Source organism: Mustelus asterias, chromosome 19, assembly GCF_964213995.1.
Source record: "Mustelus asterias chromosome 19, sMusAst1.hap1.1, whole genome shotgun sequence".
Classification (NCBI taxonomy): Eukaryota; Metazoa; Chordata; class Chondrichthyes; order Carcharhiniformes; family Triakidae; genus Mustelus; species Mustelus asterias.
The window spans coordinates 34,624,937-34,644,843 of NC_135819.1; the positions used below are offsets into that span (position 1 = coordinate 34,624,937).

The window sequence follows — 19,907 nt, forward strand, 5'->3', positions numbered from 1 at the left end:
TTTCTAAATTAGTTTTGGTGCTGTACAACGCTTAATCATTTTGAGTGTTTAACTCAGGTAAGTGCCAAATCATTAGTCATTCAATTAATATAATTACAATTATATCATAGATGAACCCACATGCAATTAGATCAGCTTTACATAAACATTGTTGGCTGGACAGTTTTTAACTCTATAATTTATATAATTACTACAATAACAATTTATATGACTGAAATATATTTTCTTTATTTGTGTAAGGGTTTGTATTGCAGCTGGTGGATTTATTTGCAAGTAATTACCAGTGTCACTCAAAATGCTAACTGGGAATATTGCCACTTTGATTAATTAGTGACGTCAGAATACAGATTATGATAGTTTATTCTGTCCGATGGGCGATAATGGATATGACTTAAACAGAAGGAGTTGACAAAGTCTCCCAGTGGACTTTAGAATAAAGCATAATATTGTCCAGCAATTCTCAATTACTGCAACAATAAAATTTGAGTGGCAGAAGCAGTTAGCCATTGTTCATCATATAAACTCCTGCAAAAGTCAAATTTCAGAGATCCTTTTATCAGCAAAAAGTTATAGGATCGATTTTTATATTGCTGTTTATGGGGGGGTTTGCTCTCAGTTCCCGACACTGAGGGAGAATGCGAGCAGAGAACAGCACTGAGTCTTCAATCACTCAGTTTCAGATCATCGTGGCTCACAAGGAAATGGATTGGGGCTAGAAGGAAGCTTAAAAAGGCACATTTTTAATGATGAATATTTATACCTGTAACCTCCAACCAAGTGCCAGCTGCAGGTTTCTTGTAGTGAACAAGAACAAAGAACGAAGAATATTGCAGCACAGGAACAGGCCCTTCAACCCTCCAAGCCTGCACCAACCGTGCTGCCTGACTGAATTGAAACCCCCTACCCTTCTCGGGACCATATTCCTCTATTCCCATCCTATTCATGTATTTGTCAAGACGCCCCTGAAATGTCACTATCGTATCTGTTTCCACTACCTCCCCCGGCAGCGAGTTCCAGGCATCCACCACCCTCTGTGTAAAAAATCTGCCTCGTACATCTCCTTTAAACCTGCACCTTAAACCTATGCCCCCTTGTAATTGACTCTTCCACCCTGGGAAAAAGCTTCTGACTATCCACTCTGTCCATGCCCCTCATAATCTTGTAGACTTCTGTCAGGTTGCCCTTCAACCTCTGTCATTCCAGTCGGAACAAACCAAGTTTCTCCACCTCTCCTTATAGCTAATGCGCTCCATACCAGGCAACATCCTGATAAATCTTTTCTATACCCTCTCCAAAGCCTCCACATCCTTCTGGTAGTGTGGCGACCAGAATTGAACATTATTTTCCAAGTGCGACCTAACTAAGATTCTATAAAGCTGCACCATGACTTGCCAATTTTTAAACTCAAGACTCCAGCCAATGAAGGCAAGCAAGCCGTATGCTTTTTTGACTACCTTCTCCACCTGCGTTGCCACTTTCAGTGACCTGTGTACCTGTGCACCCAGATCCCTTTGCCTATCAATACTCTTAAGGGTTCTGCCATTTACTGTATATTTCCTGTCTCTATTAGACCTTCCAAAATGCATTACCTCACATTTGTCCGGATTAAAATCCATCTGCCATCTCTCCGCCCAATCTCCAATCAATCTATATCCTGCTGTATCCTCTGACGGTCCTCATCGCTATCTGCAATTCCGCCAACCTTTGTGTCATCTGCAAACTTACTAATCAAACCAGTTACATTACCTCCAAATCATTTATATATATTACAAACAGCTAAAGTCCCAGCACTGATCCCTGAGGAACACTGTTTGATGTGGAGATGCCGGCGTTGGACTGGGGTAAACACAGTAAGAAGTTTAACAACACCAGGTTAAAGTCCAACAGGTTTATTTGGTAGCAAAAGCCACACAAGCTTTCGGAGCTGCAAGCCCCTTCTTTTGCTACCAAATAAACCTGTTGGACTTTAACCAGGTGTTGTTAAACTAACACTGTTTGTCACAGCCCTCCATTCAGAAATGCACCTTTCCACTGCTACCCTTTGTCTTCTATGACTGAGCCACTTCTGTATTCATCTTGCCAGCTCACCTCTGATCCCGTGCGACTTCACCTTCTGTACCAGTCTGCCATGAAGGACCTTGTCAAAGGCCTCACTGAAGTCCATGTAGACAACATCCACTGCCCTACCCTCATCAATCATCTTCGTCACTTCCTCGAAAAACTCGATCAAGTTAGTGAGACACAACCTCCCCTTCACAAAACCATATTGCCCCTTGCTAATATATCCACTTATTTCCAAGTGGGAGTAAATACTGACTCGAAGAATCCCCTCCAATAATTTCCCTCCCACTGATGTAAGGCTCACCGGCCTGTAATTACCTGGGCTGATCAAGGAAGGAGTTATTCCGGAAATCGTCTTTAACATGTTTTTTATATTTCGAAATCCAATTGCAACTTATTATCTGACCTCATGGCAATTGTGTATTGGATTATCTTCAGTTGTGGCCAATTTTAGGGTGAAGGTTTAGGTTATTTTATGCTGTAATTGAACTACGTTCCAAGCTCTCATAAGACCATGAGACCATAAGACGTAGAAGCAGAATTAGGCCATTCTGCCCATGGAGTCTGCTCTGCCATTCAGTGAGATCATGGCTGATCTGATATGATTATCCTCAAATCCACTTTCCCGCCTTATCCCATAGTCCTTGCTTCCCTTGCTGATTAAAAATCTGAAACAAGAACTGAAAAAACTGGAAAGTCTTAGCAGATCTGACAGCATCTGTGGAGAGAGAATCGAGCCAATGTTTCGAGTTAGGTTGACCCTTCGTCAGAGCTGAAGACAAGGAAAATCGAACAAGATTTATACTGTGAGTGTGAAGGGTCTCTCTCCACAGATACTGTCAGACCTGCTAAGATTTTCCAGCAATTTCTGTTTTTGTTTCAGATTCCAGCATCTATTTGATTCAAAATCTGTCTATCTCAGCCTTGAGCATTCTTAATAAGTTAAAGTCTATTTATTACTGTCACAAGACTTATATTAACACTGCAATGAAGTTACTGTGAAAATCCTCTAGTCACCATACTCCGACACCTGTTTGGGTACACAGAGTGAGAATTTAGCATGGCCAATGCACCTAACCAGCACGTCTTTCGGACTATGGGAGGAAACTGGAGCACCCGGAGGAAACCCACGCAGACACAGGGAGAACGTGCAGACTCCGCACAGACAGTGACCCAAGCCAGGAATTGAACCCGGGTCCCTGGTGCTGTGAGGCAGCAGTGCTAATCACTGTGCCACCGTGCCTCAACAGCCCTCTGTGGTAAAAAATTCCACAGGTTCGCTACCCTCTGAGAGAAGAAATTCCACCTTACCTCTGTCTTAAATGTGCGATCCCTTACTCTGAGATTAGACTCTCTCAGAAGGAAAAGCGACCTCTCAGTATCAACCCTGTTAAGCCCCCTGAGATTCCTATATATCTCAAAAAGGTTTGCATCTCATTCTTCTAAACGCCAATGAGTACAGGCCCAATATACTCAACCTCTCCTCATAAGAAAGTCCCTCCATACCCAGGATCAACCTAGTGAACCCTCTCTGGACTGTCTCCAGATGTGGAGATGACAGCGTTGGACTGGGGTAAACACAGTAAGAAGTCTCACAACACCAGGTTAAAGTCCAACAGGATTATTTGGAAGCAAAAGCCACTAGCTTTCGGAGCGCTGTTCCTTCGTCGGAGCAGCGCTCCGAAAGCTAGTGGCTTTTGCTTCCAAATAAACCTGTTGGACTTTAACCTGGTGTTGTGAGACTTCTTACGCTGTCTCCAGAGCCAGGATATTTTTCCTTTGTTAAGGGGACTTAAACCTTTCACAGTCTTCCAGCTGTGGTCTAACTAGTACCTTGTATAGTTTTAGCAAGACTTCCCTATTTTGCTACTCCATTCCCTTTGAAATAAAGCCCAATATTCCATTTCCTTTCCCAATCACCAGTTGATCTTGCATGCTAGCTTTTTGTGATTTATGCATGAGGGGCCCCAAATCCCTCTGAGCCGCAGCTTTCTGCAGTCTTTCTCTGTTTAAATAGTACTTAGCTCCTTTATTCTTCCTACCAAAGTGCGTAACTTCACATTTTCCTATGTTATATTCCATGAGATTGGATCAATTAATTCAGTCCAAATTCATTGTTTGACTGGGTGAGTTTCTGCTCAGAAGTTATGCTTTAATTCCTATAGATGGAAGAAAGGAATTAGGAAAAAAATGAAGGAAAACCCTCACTTCTTTTTCTCTTTTCAACAAAAGACGTGCTAACCAGTCTGCAGTACTCTTATCTCTGACTGAACCTCCGGGGCAGTACTGAGGGAATTCTGCGCTTTAAGATTGTGGTGGACCTCAGTTGTGCCTTTGTCCTATATGGACCACCGTTGTGTGTGCTTGTCATACCTGGACACATCCCCTTCCATTGGCATATCGGTAGTCTTTCGCCTTATTGATAGCGCATCAAAGATATTACCCGCCTTCAGATGGGGCTGTCCCAGTCTGTGCCTGTCCTCTTGAGTGAACGTAAAAGACCCCATGACATTCTTTTAAAGAAAAGGAAGGGTTCTTTTCAATGTCCTGGCCGATATTATTTATTCAACCAATGACACTGAAAATCAGCTTAGTTGAGCACTGGCTCATTGCTGCTTATGGGATCTTGCTGTGTATAAATTGTATGCCATGTTTCCTACATCACAATAGTGACTTCATAAGGATTGAAATGGCGATAGATCCCCAGGGGACATCTTGAGTTCCTGGAAGGAGCTATATAAATGAATAAACTCTTTATGGCTCTGATTTATACAGGAATTCAAATTCCAACCATTAATTCAATAAAATCGTTTTACCTCATTAGTATCTCAAACTCTGCCATGGCTCCAAAGGATAAGGTGAAGGACTCAAACGCTGTTACTGCCAAGTAATACGGAAAGACTTTGTTGCAGTCCTCAGCTCTTGGACATTGCCCCAGAACAGCAGAAGAATTGACAGCCGCGAAATGGGAAATACAGCTGCAGTTGTGGAATTCCTGCGTGGAAAAGGCTCAAAGTCAGGATAAAGGCGAAATACTGCGGATGCTGAAATCTGAAACAAAAGCAGAAAAATGCTGGAAAATCTCAGCAGGTCTGACAGCATCCATGGAGCGAGAATAGAGCCAACATTTTGAGTCTGGATGACCCTTCATCAGAGCGAAGGGACTGATGGGTCTGATGAAGGGTTCTGGCTCTAACGCAGAGTCATCCAGGCTCGAAACATTGACTCTATTTTCTTTCCGCAGGTGCTGTCAGACCTGCTGAGATTTTCCAGCATTTTCTGTTCTAAGTCAGGGTGTTAGTGGGAGAAAAGAGCGGATGAGTAATAAGGATTACATAATTCCTTTTTGTTGCTTGGATTTATAGTGCTTCTTTGCTCGAGATTTATGGCGTGGTCACTTTAAATGGATTGTGTTTACTGCTTCAGCAGCTATTACTGCCCCTGCATAGGAATCCTTTGTGTTAAAAAGTCGACAGCTTTCAAAAATGAATATGAACCGACCTTTGTAAATCAATTTAACTTTGGACTCCATGTCGTATATGTAGCTGATTGAGCTGACAGAGTCATGCCAACAGGATAAAACTGCTCGACTGGGCTTATAGATGGAGATGAGAGAACCAACTTAAGGTGATAACTTAATTGACGTCATCCTTACCAATTTTCCTGTTGCAGATGCATATGTGTTGGTAAAAGTGACCACTACACTGCTGAAGGATAGGTCAGAGTAGGACGCTCTCCACTGTGTCATGTGGTACTACCACTGTATTAAGAGACAAAAAATATCTGGAATTAAGAATCTACTGATGACCATCAAACTATTGTTGAATGTCAGAAAAACCCATCTGGTTCACCAATGTCCTTTACGGAAGGAAATCTGCCGTCCTTTATCTGGCCTGGTCTACATGTGACTCCAGAGCCACAGCAATATGATTGACTCTCAACTGTCCTCCAAGGGCAACTAGGGATGTGCAATAAATGCTGGCCAGCCAGCGATGCCCATGTCCCATGAATGAATAAAAATAAAGGCTGATTAAGGGCAGATCTAGCAGCACAAACCTGGCCATTCATGTGATGCTTTAAGGCCATCAACAGCAGAAACCTTTTAACCCATCACAATCTGGAGCTTGATGGCCAGGCAGATATATCATCCTTGAAGAGTAACCCTGGTTCAATAAGGATTGCAGGAGCGAACGCCAGAAGCAGCACCAGACTTACCTAAACATGAGGTACCAACCTTCAAAACTACTGTTGAATGGGAAAGAGTGAAACTGGTGTGCTATAGATGGGGCTAAGCGATCCCATAATAATGGGTCAGGCCAAAATTCCTGTAGCCCTGCCACATCCAGTCCTGAATGGCAGTAGAAAATTGAATGATTAACAGAGGATGAACATCTTCATCTCCAATAAGAGTCGAATCCCACTGGTAATCCCACTTTGGTGGTCTGCAGGACCCAGGGCCATATTTTGTCAGTGGCAGCTAATTAATTGGTTTCTGATGGTGCGACTGTCCCTATTAGGTTCAACCATCTGATCCCAGAAGCTGACAGCTGAGCCAATGGGAAGGCAATTGGTTGGTAAGGACAGACAGCGCTGTCACTGCCACCTGGGGGCTCCTTTGTGTGTCAAGGTGCCTAAATGGGAGAGACCCCACCTGAGCCAAGATCACCAGGGTTAACCTGATAGTTTCCATATATGGTAGAGGGCCCATCATTGCTGATAACATGCCAGCAATGGTGGGAAGAGGTCCTTAATTGGCAGATAGGTGGGCCAATTGGCCTTTGGGATGGGGGGGCTCTCTGTCACATTTCCTGTCACTGATATGTTGGCAAGGTGGTAGCAAAGTGCCAGGCACTACATCACTGCCTTCCCTTATCATTTTACAGGCACCCTCACCTCCCAGCCCCTCAGGAAATGTAGGGGTGATGGATGAATGTAATCTTGAGCAGTTAAGATATGGGGAGCAAAGCTTTAGATGATCATAGATTGGTGTAGGGTGCAAGGCAGGAGGCAGCCCAGCCTAGAATGTCAATCACTAACCAATGGTCATGTCTTGGATCAGGGAGAAATCTCTCCACTTTTATAGAATCCCTACAGTGCAGAAAGAGGCCATTCGGCCCACTGAGCCTGCACCGGCAAAAACCCCACCCAGGTCCTATCCCACAACCCTGCTAATCCCCCTGATACTAAGGGGTAATTTAGCATGGCCAATCAACCTAACCTGCACATCTTTGGACTGTGGGAGGAAACCGGAGCACCCGGAGGAAACCCATGCAGACACGGGGAGAATGTGCAAACTCCACACAGTCACCCAAGGCCGGAATTGAATCCGGGTCCCTGGTGCTGTGAGGCAGCAATGCTAACCACTCTGCCACCATGCCACCTTCTGGAGCAATTCTTGGCACAAAAGAAGATGGTTGTGACTGCTGGAAGCCAAGAATCACAGCCTCAGGATATATTTGTTATTTATGGGAGGTGGGCATTACTGGCTGGATCAGCATCTATTGCCCATCCCAAACCAACCTTGAACTGAGTAGCTTGCTCGGCCATTTCAAAGGGCAATTAAGAGTCAACTGCATTGCTGAGGGTCTGGAGTCACATATAGGCCAGACCAGGTAAGGATGGCAGAATCTCTTCCCTGAAAGGCATTAGTGACCCATATTTTAGAGACAGTCAACAATGGTTTCATGGTCATCATTAGACTTTTAAGTCCAGATTTTTATTGAATATCAATTGCATTGTTTGTCATGGTGGGATTCCATGCCACATCCCGAGACCACTACCCTGGGTTACTGGATTACTAATCCAGTGACAATATCACGATGCCATCACCTCCCTCACTCCAGGAATTCCTCAGGGCAACATCATAGGCCCAATTATCTTCAGCTGCTTCATCAGTGACTTTCCCTCCATCATAAGGTCAGTAATAGGGCTATTCATTGATGACTGTACAGGGTACAGTAGTCATAGAACCATAGAATCCTTACAGTACAGATGGAGGTCATTTGGCCTATTGAGTCTGCACCGACCACAATCCCACCCAGGCCCTATCCCCATAACCCCACATATTTACCCCGCCAATCGCCCTGACACTAGGGTCAATTTAGGATGGTCAATCAACTTAACCTGCACATCATTGGATTGTGGGAGGAAACCGGAGCACCCGGAGGAAACCCACGTAGACACGGGGTGAACGCACAACTTCCACGCAGAGAGTGACCCGAAGTCGGAATTGAACCTGGTCCCTAGTGCTGTGAGACAGCAGTGCTTGCCGCTGTGCCACCGTGCTGCATTCTTCAGATAATAATGCAATCCAGCAACAAGTCTTGGGCAACATCCAGGTTTGGATTAATAAGTGGCAAGTAACAGATCTGCCATCAGGTGACAAGCAATACCATCAGAGAGAGACAAGCTATCTTCTCTTTACAGTTGATAATATTGCCATCGTTCAATTGTTCTTGGGATTAGCTTCCTGGGCATCATCATTGACCATTGACTAACCATATAGATGCTGTGCCAACTAGAGTAGGTCAAAGTCTTGGCATTTTATGGATGGTGGCTCCCCTCCTGACTCCTCAAATTCTCTCCACCAGGGCAAAGCATAAGTCAGGAATGTGATTAAATAAATGCTAGTACTTCAAAGATATCTTCATTATATCTTTTTGGTGTTCTATTATCATCATATTGCTGGATAAATCAGACACAGAATGGTTTATAGAAGCAATTCAGGGGACCACGTGTGATACCATCTTGGATAGGCAACACCCTCCTTGGATACCAGCATTGAACAATTGACAGCAATCCTCACTGTGTACTGTAGTACTATTCTTCATTCAGAGAGGCTCCTGCAGCCATCCTTCCATAGTAAGTGGGTAGTCAACACCATGTTTGGTGTTTGTAGAATCAATGCTCCATTTCTGTCAGATCTGTCAGAGATTTTCCCAAAGAAGAAACACAGAGAGAAAGTGCAAACTGCACACAGACAGTGACCCAACCCGTGGCCAGAATTGAACCCAGGTTTGTGGCACTGTGAGGCGTCAGTGCTAACCACTGTGCCATTGTGCCTCCGAAATAAAAGGCCTGATATGATTACACTTTGCTTTAGTCTTGAAAATTAAATCTAAATATTTCCACATTGACCTTCACAAAGAGTTACCATTATGTTGCAAATCAGTTCTGGGAATGAACCCAAAGTTATCTTGGCAGACGGATGAAGTGTTTTCTTACCGTCTTTACCCCTGTTCCACTCGACAGTTTGCAACCAGCAAGACAAGGAGAAACATAAGTCATCCCATTTCCAGCACACACAGGTTCCCACTCTGTCCTTGAGCATACACAGCCAGCGTTACATTGGGAGAATAATTCATGCTCCTGGTATGAGCTGCCTGTTAACCTGAAATATAATAGCAGAAGAAGTATGCTAAATGTACTAGTTAATATGTTCAGCAGTTGATCTAAACTAGATGAGAAAAAAATACATCAAAGTTACTGGCTGTGTGAGAATGGGACAAAAACAGCAAAGTTCCAAATCTTAGATTGGAGGCGGACGGATACCATTCACATTCTTGAGTCTAAAGTAAAGTTTATTTATTAGTCAGATGTAGGTTTACATTAACACTGCAATGAAGTTACTGTGAAATTCCCCTAGTCGCCACACTCCGGCATCTGTTCGGGTTCACTGAGGGAGAATTTAGCATGGCCAATGCACCTAACTAGCATGTCTTTCATACTGTGGGAGGAGTCCGGAGCACCTGGAGGAAACCCATGCAGTCACGGGGAGAACGTGCAGACTTCACACAGACAGTGACCCAAGCTGGGAATTGAACCCTGATGCTGTGAGGGCAGTAAGAAGTCTCACAACACCAGGTTAAAGTTCAACAGGTTTATTTGGTAGCAAATACCATAAGCTTTCGGAGCGCTGCTCCTTCGTCAGATGGAGTGGAAATGTGCTCTCAAACAGTGCGCAGAGACACAAAATCAAGTTACAGAATACTCTTTGTGATCTCTGCTCTTTGTGATTTTTATTAATGACTTAGAGGAGGGGGCTGAAGGATGGATCAGTAAATTTGCTGATGACACCAAGATTGGTGGAGTAGTGGATGAGGTGGAGGGCTGTTGTAGGCTGCAAAGAGACATAGATAGGATGCAAAGCTGGGCTGAAAAATGGCAAATGGAGTTTAACCCTGATAAATGTGAGGTGATTCATTTTGGTAGGACTAATTTAAATGTGGATTACAGGGTCAAAGGTAGGGTTCTGAAGACTGTGGAGGAACAGAGAGATCTTGGGGTCCATATCCACAGATCTCTAAAGGTTGCCACTCAAGTGGATAGAGCTGTGAAGAAGGCCTATAGTGTGTTAGCTTTTATTAACAGGGGGTTGGAGTTTAAGAGCCGTGGGGTTATGCTGCAACTGTACAGGACCTTGGTGAGACCACATTTGGAATACTGTGTGCAGTTCTGGTCACCTCACTATAAGAAGGATGTGGAAGCGCTGGAAAGAGTGCAGAGGAGATTTACCAGGATGCTGCCTGGTTTGGAGGGTAGATCTTATGAGGAAAGGTTGAGGGAGCTAGGACTGTTCTCTCTGGAGCAGAGGAGGCTGAGGGGAGACTTAATAGAGGTTTATAAAATGATGAAGGGGATAGATAGAGTGAACGTTCAAAGACTATTTCCTCGGGTGGATGGAGCTATTACAAGAGGGCATAACTATAGGGTTCGTGGTGGGAGATATAGGAAGGATATCAGAGGTAGGTTCTTTACGCAGAGAGTGGTTGGGGTGTGGAATGGACTGCCTGCAGTGATAGTGGAGTCAGACACTTTAGGAACATTTAAGCAGTTATTGGATAGGCACATGGAGCACACCAGGATGATAGGGAGTGGGATCGCTTAATCTTGGTTTCAGATAAAGCTCGGCACAACATCGTGGGCTGAAGGGCCTGTTCTGTGCTGTACTGTTCTGTTCTAATGCTGATTAGAATGCGAATCCCTACAGCCAGCTAGGTCTTGAAGGTACAGACAATGTGGGTGGAGGGAGCATTAAACACAGGTTAAAGAGATGTGTATTGTCTCCAGACAGAACAGCTCGTGAGATTCTGCAAGTCCAGGAGGCAAGCTGTGGGGGTTACTGATAATGTGACATAAATCCAACATCCCGGTTTAGGCCGTCCTCATGTGTGCGGAACTTGGCTATCAGCTTCTGCTCAGCGACTCTGCGCTGTCGTGTGGGCTAGCAGTGCTAATGACAGTGCCACCGTGCCACTCAGTCTGTTGAGGCATTTGACTGGATCATGGCTGGTTTGTGTCTTAACTCCATCTTCCAGCTTTGGTTTTGTAGACCTTAATAACCTTACCCTAACAAAATCCAATTAATCTCTGTTTTGGATTTCCCAATTGACCCAGCTGAGGGGTTGGGGGGTTGGGGAGCTGGGGGCGGCGGGTGAGGGGGGGGGGGGTGGTGGGCAGGTGGTTAGGGAGGGCAATGGTGTGTGAGAGATTCCAGATTTACACCCCAGTTACATGAACAACAACAATGGCAAGAATCTGCATTTGTATAGCACCTGTAATGTAACAAATCATTACAAGTATTAAGATTGTTACATCATGGAAAACCAGTACAGACACAATGGGCCAAATTACCTTCTTTTGTACTGTAATTCTGTGGAAACGATTCACAATCATGTTATCAAAACTTGACACTGAGCCATCTAAGGTGATGTTATGATAGATGACCAAAAACGTGGTCAACGAATCAGGTTTAAAGGAGTGTCTAACGATAGGAAGAAGAGGTAAAGAGGCAGAGACAGTTAGGGAGGGAATTCAAGAGTTCAGGGCCTTAGTAACTGAAAGCCACCAATGGTGGAGGGATTAAGGATGAGGAGGTGACTGGAATTGATGGTGATGCACCAATAATCTTTGAGAGTGGTAGGGATGGAGAAGATGACAGAGATAGTGAGAGCCAAAAGCATGGTGGGATATGAAGACAAGGGTAAGAATTTTATAATCGAGGTCCTGTACTGCTTCATCAGAAGTCAATGTGGGTCATGGAGGTCTTTTGGTTCAGTGGATAGCAGTTCTGCCCTGAGCCAGAAGCTTTGGGCTTGAGTCCCACTCCAACAGCGGGACTTTTCCGGCCCTTCCCAATGGTGGGATCTTCCGGTCCAGCCAAAGGTGAACCATCTCAGCGGGTTCTCTGGTGACGGGGCAGGAAAGCCATACAAAACACCATAAACCTCAGTGGGACTAGAGGGTGACCATTGGTGAGCTGCCTCCATTGCTGGAAAACATGCCGCAAGGAGCCTGGAAAATCCCGACCCAGGACTTAATGGCCAAGGAATGTGCATTCATAATGTGGCCAAACCTGTAAATCAACCTGTAAATCCTTCCAATTCACCTACAGCAAGTGGCAAGAGCGTGATGGACTCCTAGTCCGCCATGCTTGGTGCAGCGTGATACTATAGCTTCTGATTTCAAGCTAGCAGCCAATTGCATGAAATGCGATCTATGGAGGACAGGTGGAAACATCTGCCTTTTCTGCTCATGCATTTCTCGATGCGGGAAGTCTTCATGGTTAATGTACCACAGAGACAATGGGTGATTGGGACATGGTATGAGTTAGGATATAGGCAGTAATTCTTGGATAATCCCAATGATATGAAGGGTGAAAGATTGGGGACCAGGCTGGAGTGTGTTAGAATAGTCAAGTCTAGAGGCAACAATGATGTGAGGCAGTGGCGGAGACATGCAATGTTGTGAGGGTGGAAATAGGCAGCCCTATTGATGACATGGTTACGTGATTGGCAACTCATTTTGTGGTTCAACATCAGAAAAAGGCCAGGCAGAGGAATGGAGTTGGAGGCTAACAAACGGATGTGATACAGACCAAAGACAATTGGCGAGATTTTCCAGCCCTTCTCGCCAGCGGGATGGTGACCCCATTAATGGTGACCTGATGCGATGAGTTTTCCAGTGGGGGTTCCGGGCAAGCCATGCAAAACGCTCCACACATCGGCATGACTGGAAGATGCCACTGGCTGCCAATGGCAAGCTGCCTCTGCTGTCGTAAAACATGCATAGGGTAGGGTAGGCGTGGAATATCCCACCCAATAACAAACTTCCCATTGTAGGGTGGGGGAAATTTCTGATCATCCGAGGTAAGTTTCAAGGTCCGGGATTTGAGGCAGCTGGAGCATCGGTGCGGGGCTCAGGAGAGGCAGCAAGAGCGACTGTGAGGGGCTCAAGCGAGGAGTGACAGTTCAAGGCCCAGGAGGGACAGCTGGAGCAGGAGTGGGGGATCGAGTGAGGCAGCAGGAGCACTGAAGCCCCCTGACGTCTGAGTAAGTGAGTGAGAGGAGACGGAGAGAGTGAGGGGATGGGGAAAAGAGAGTGAGGAGGAGAGAGGGTGTGGGGAGGTTGTGGGGTGAGACTGGGTGTTGTGGTGGGAGTGAGGGTGTGGAGAGAGAGGGTGATTCACATTAATGCCTTGGCTGTGATGGTCTGAGGATGCGAGATGGTATGGAGTTTCCATTCTCTGCTGGTAGCTTTACATGGAATGTACAGCACAGAAACAGGCCATTTGCCCCCCCCCCCCCCCCCCCCCCATCTATGTTGGTGATTATGTTCCACACCAGCCTCCTCCCACTCTTCTGGATCCCACTATCAGAGTAACATTCAGCTTCTTTCTTCCTTGTGTGTTTATCAACTTTCTATTCTGTACCTATACTGGAAACATAGAACAGCACAGAAGGAGGCCATTCAATCAATCTTACCTTCTCGCCCCGCTGGCCAATGGGCAGGGTGAGCCGATAAGATCGCGAGAGAAGCTGAGAAATCATTTCTTGCGAGCTTGCCAGCACTGGATATCTGGTGTAATCAGCGGCTGAATATATTATTTAAATGAATTGAAATTCAAATTTGAATGTAATTAGTGAGCCCGGGATGGAATCGTCCAGGCTCACTTGCCTCTCCGGCTTTGCTGGGGAAGGTTCTCTCTCGTGAGGATCATATATGATTCCCCCATCCAGATACAAACCCAGTTCCCTTTGTTAAAACCACAATTGAATCAGTCTCCACCACGCACTCAGGCAGTCAATTCCTGATCCAAACCATTTGTTGCAGAAAGACAGTTTTCCTCATGTCACCTCTGGAACTTTTGTTAATCACCTTATGGTTTGCGACCTTCCGGCAATGGGGACATTTACTCCATCCAGACCCCTCAGTATTTTGAACACATCTAACAAATCTCCTCTTAACCTTCTCTCTCCAAGGAGACCTGCCCCAGCATCACCAATCATTCCAACTGAAGTCTCTTATCCTCCGAACATTTCTTCTAAATTTTTTCTGCTCCGTTTCTAAAACTTCCACATCTTATTGAGGCTGAACCAATGTTTCATGAAGCTTCATAGCGGAATTGATTTTCAATTCTATGGTCCTATTTATAAAACCCAGGATACAATATAATTTATTAACTGATATCTCAACCTGCCCTGCCACCTTCAATGATTTATATACAGACACACCCAGGTCCCTCTGCTCCTGCATTGCCTTTAGAATTGGAGCCTTTATTTTATTATTCCTCTCCTCCTTCTTCTGACCAAAATGGATCACTTCACACTTCTCTACATTAAACTTTATCTGCCACATGCCTGCCCCTTCCACCAGCCTGTCTCTATCTTCTTGAAGTCTATCATTACCCTCCTCACAGTTCACAATACTTCCAAGTCTTGGATCATCTGCAAATTTTGAAATTGTGCTCTGTTACACCCAGGTTTGGGTTATTAATATAAATCAAGAAAAGCAGCGCCCCCTCCAAATACCATCCCCCAGTCAGCAGTAAGTAAAGTTTTCTGTGAGTCTGATTTGGATTAAATAACTGAATCCCCCACTGTCAATATCCTTGGGATTACCACTGACCAGAAACTGAACTGGACTTGCCACATAAACACAATGGCTACAAGTGCAGTTCAAAGGCTAGGAATACTGCAGCAAGTAACTCATCTCCTAACTCCCCAACATCTGTCCACCATCTACAAGGTAAAAGTTAGGAGTGTGATGGAATATTCCCCAATGGTCTGGATGGCTGCAGCTCTAACAAACACTTGAGAATCTTGACACCATCCAGGACAAAGCAGCCTGCTTGATTGGCAGTACATCTACAAACATCCACTCCCTCCACCACCGTTGCTCAGTAGCAGCAGTGTGTACTATCTACAAGATGAACTGCAGTAGTTCACCAAAGATCCTTAGACAGCGCCTTCCAAACCCACGACCACTTCCATCTAGAAGGACAAGGGCAGCAGATACATGGGAACATCACCACCTGCAAGTTCCCCTCCAAGCTACTCACCATCCTGACTTGGAAATATATTGCCGTTCCTTCGCAGTCACTGGGCCAAAATCCTGGAATTCCCTCCCTAACGGCATTGTGGGTCAACCCACAGCACAGGGACTGCAGCGATTCAAGAAGGCAGCTCACCACCACCTTCTCAAGGGCAACTAGAGATGGGCAATAAATGCTGGCCAGCCAGCGACGCCCATGTCCCGCGAATGAATGAAAAAAAATTAAACTGTTTCATAATAATATTCTAGCTGGGCTAAAAACTAATGTTTCAAAAATACCACATGGTTTGAAACAAAATGCTACTGGCACCAATATTTTTCACTTACAAAGCATAGTTTTACTGACATTTGGTGACTAAAATAATTAATATATAGGGAAATAATGTAATTGTAGATTTAGAAATAATGGCCTACACATTTATTAGAACTCCTTCACCTCTAAGTTTCCCACTGGATGGGATTATAAACAGTGTTTTATAATAACTGTAGTATAACTTCCACCTCTTTAAGTGCTAATGCCCAAAGGTCAACTTTCCTTTAGCCTTTTAACTTATTATTTACGCCAGCCCTCCAGCTTTTAGTGATTTAGTGATTTGGATCATTGCATTGCCCTGCGCCTCCACAGTTCCAACTTGCCACCGATTAGAAAACACTCCGATCTGTTTTTCTTAGTTCCAGAATGATCTAACACTTCCCCATATTGAATCTCCAATTGCCATAGCTTTTGACACTGGCTTAATGTTTCAATGTCCCTTTGCAACTTCCTGCTCCCATCTGCATTATTTACTTCAGTCAGTTTCATCAGCACACTTGCCTTTGCAGTTCTCTATTCCTACATCCATGTCATTTATAAATGGAGTGAAAAGCTTCACCATAATTATTCAATATGATACTGAAGAATGCAATTGCAGCGCATGTTTAAATGTCACAGTGGGCGGACCATTAACCTGTTGACGATTTCAAGGTGACGCAGATCATAGCGTTAATGTTGCCCTGTTGCTTGCTGGGAGTGCACATAAATTGAAGGACATTAGTCATAACATGAAATATGATCAGAAGACAGAAATCAAATTAGGTATCCGTGTATCTGTTGTTCTGACAAGCGGTTTGTACCTGCAATGTTAACTTGTTTGTTTTTTTCCATTGACTATTCCAATGCTTTCCTGGCTTGTCTTCCATCTTGTACTATAGATTTAACCTCGCCTGAAACTCTCCAGCCTACACCTCCAACTCACAACAAGTCCCTTTTTCCCAACGTCTTCCCTTCCACCCGTGCTTGTTGACACTCATCGCCTGCAAATGGCTTTGTTTTAAAACTCACTCTTGTGTTCAGCTTGCTGCATGTTGCTGCCCCCACTCTCAAACCACTGCTCCTCCCTGTTGCTGCGACCTCCTTCAAACCAACAGATCTCAGTGAACTCCCCACTCCTTCAACTCTGACCTTTTACCCATCCCCACTGCCTTCTCACTGGGTGGCTATGTCTCTAGTTATGTTCCTACAGTGTAGAGGGAGGCCTTTCGGCCCATCAAGTCTACTCTGACAACAATCCCACCCAGGCCTTAGCCCCACAACACCATGTAATTATCCCACTAGTCCCCCTCGCACTACAGGGCAATTTAGCATGGTCAATCAACCTGACCTGCACATTTTTGGACTGTGGGATGAAACCGGAGCACCCAGAGGAAACCCACGCAGACATGGGGAGAATGTACAAACTCCGCACAGACAGTCACCCAAGGCCGGAATTGAACCCGGGTCCCTGGTGCTGTGAGGCAGCAGTGCTAACCATTGTGCCACCGTGCCACCCCCTGTAGGTTTTAGGTTCTGGACATCCCTTCTTAAATCTTTTTACTTCATAAATTCTAATCCTTCTTTGATTCAGCATCAGTGTTTGATTGATTCTGAGATGGTTAGATGCTTTGGGATATTTTTCTCTGTTAAAGAGATCCACATCAAATGATGTGGAGATGCCGGCGTTGGACTGGGGTGGGCACAGTAAGAAGTCTCACAACACCAGGTTAAAGTCTAACAGGTTTATTTGCAATCACGAGCTTTTGGAGCGCTGCCCCTTCGTCAGGTGAGTGGAGAGGTAGGTTTCAGAAACACGGCATATATAGACAAAGACACAATTGCAAGATAATTGCAAGATTAGCTTGCAATTGTGTCTTTGTCGGGATGTGCCATGTTTGTGAAACCCTCCCCAGGTGTTGGTTTGAAGGAGCAGTAGAAGTAGCTTATGGATATTTAAATCAGCTTCATGCCCTTCCTGGGCGTGCCATGAGATGCACATACAATTGCACATGTACATACTGTGACAGTCTAGCCATTATTTTCCCAGAACCATACCTACCCCGTGTAGGAGGCTGTTAAACCCGCCACTGGTGTCCTCTGGCAGCCCATTGCGAAAAACAAGACAAGGAACATCCACGCGCCAACAGCAGTCCCAATGTAGAACCTTGCAGCACCGATCACTTTTATCTTGAACTTCTTCATCAAAAACCCTCCACAGAAAAACCCAACTGCCACAGGAGGAATATTGACAATTCCTGGAAAAGAGATGCTCGCGTTAGCACCGTATTACTCAGACTGTCCGACTTGTTCTCGCATTGCTTCGCATCCTTACACTTGTCCTTGAACATGTGGTTTCCCACAGCCCAATCCAGTGCCTAACATCAGTAACCTTCTGAAGGGCCATTAGGGATGGGCAATAAATGCTGGCCTAGCATAAAGGATGTTATATGTTGTATTGTTGTATATGTTGTATTGTCATTAATTTAATTCCAACTATCATTGTGTTTAGCTTGTATATTTTCTGTGTTATCAGCATTAACACTCGGAAATTGATCAGTTCCCATCATTATTCCATTCAGCTCCTTTCCATTGAGATGCATTCACACTCTGACCATAATATATTTACTGCCTATTCACCCAATAATTGTGTTCTCCACTGCTTTTCACGTGACAGTCATTACAGCTATGGGACACTTTGGGTTCTTTATCCACTTGACTCTCATTCGTTCAATATTTACGATATTTCACATAGCTCAATAGTTCGAGATATTTTATCAAAAACGACCACATATCAGTATCTTTACTAACAGACAATTCAATTGCTAATTGACAAGTGGGTATCTTCCATTTGGGTCAGAAACTTTGACGCATTGGATAGTTTGAATCTAAGCACACAGTGCTCAGATTAGAGAGCTGCGCACAGTTCTGGTTTCCATGCACTGAAAAGACACAGAGGTTCTGGGGAGGGTGGAGAGCTGATTTGCAAGAACGATACCAAAATTGAGAGATTATACTCATTGAGAAAGGGTGAACTAGGTGCCCCTGATTCTCGGAAAAGTGTACTCACTGGAAGCTACATAGCACATAACCTGTGGAAGAAGGATGGCAGCCAGAGCAAAGTCTCACAAATCGAGGGAATACAGGGATATGGACCGCATAGAGGCAAAAGGTCTTTAGTTTAGAAAGGCGTCATGTGGCGGCACAGGCTTGGTGGGCTGAAGGGCTGTTCCTGTGCTGCACTGTTCTTTGTTCTTTGTTCTAAATAGCAATGGAATCCCCACCAGACAAAGGGTAAATGTTGGAATGAGGTTCTTCCCTTTGTTGAGGTGACTTTTAAATTCCAAGGATCTAAATTCAGACTGTTGTAAACTCATCAACAATTCGAAGCTCAGACCTAATCCTTTTTTGTGACATTGAGTTAAGCAGAGAATATTTTTCCTCTCCAGAAAGAAAGTTCTTCACTCATTGAAGGATCATTCAATTGTATGGGTACAAGGCAGTGGTAGCAGCAACCTGCTGTATGTGTGCATGGCTGATCATTTGACATCAGAGGGCAACCTTTTATTGATTTACCAAACAGCTTCTGTAGCACCTACGTAATCCAGGCCTCTTCAGATGATACCAATGCGATCATTTCTTCAAAAAAACCTCTCTGATTGCACAGTTGTGAGTCATACTTAACAATCTGTCTTGATAGTTTGATAAAGAATGTGAATAAGGCCTTACTCATCAATGGGTAAGTACCGCAAAATCGTGAGTATCCACTCCTGACATGGATACTTGCGCAACAGGCGAGCAGATCAGAGAGTAGTAGGGGGGATCATTATTAGTTACAGTTCAGCAATAGTGTTCTAGTCTTGGAATCAGCAGGTTCTGCGTTCAACACCCATTCCTGTGTGTGATTTAGTCTACCATTGCAGTGAGGTACCAAAGGCAGCATTGGAATATTAGAGGTGCCGCCTTTTGACTAATAGGTTAAACTAGGGCCTACTTTCTCAAGAAAATGTAGAAGTACCATGGCACTATTTTGGAGAAGAGCGGAGCTTTCTCTCCAGTGCCTTGGCCAATATTTATTCTCAATCAAACCAGGTTATCTAGTCACATTCGCATTGCTGTTTGTGTGGTCTTGCTGTGCACATATAGCTCCATGTGATCACGCCGAAATCTCCCGCCCTTGTCCACGGTTAGGATTCCCCGGTGTTGCTGAGAGTGAATGGAGTTG

The 19,907-nt window shown here is 44.7% G+C and overlaps 1 protein-coding gene across 1 annotated transcript in view; it reads right to left on the reverse strand.

The window, feature by feature from the left end:
* Window positions 1–19,907, reverse strand: part of LOC144507478 (solute carrier organic anion transporter family member 1C1-like) — a 59,812-nt gene that overhangs the window by 12,075 nt on the left and 27,830 nt on the right. The window contains exons 9-11 of the mRNA XM_078234603.1: window positions 17,745–17,940; window positions 9,286–9,451; window positions 4,878–5,056 (exon numbers count right to left, since the gene is read on the reverse strand). Coding sequence (XP_078090729.1) covers window positions 4,878–5,056; window positions 9,286–9,451; window positions 17,745–17,940 — 541 coding nt within the window. The remainder of the gene's footprint in view (window positions 1–4,877; window positions 5,057–9,285; window positions 9,452–17,744; window positions 17,941–19,907) is intronic.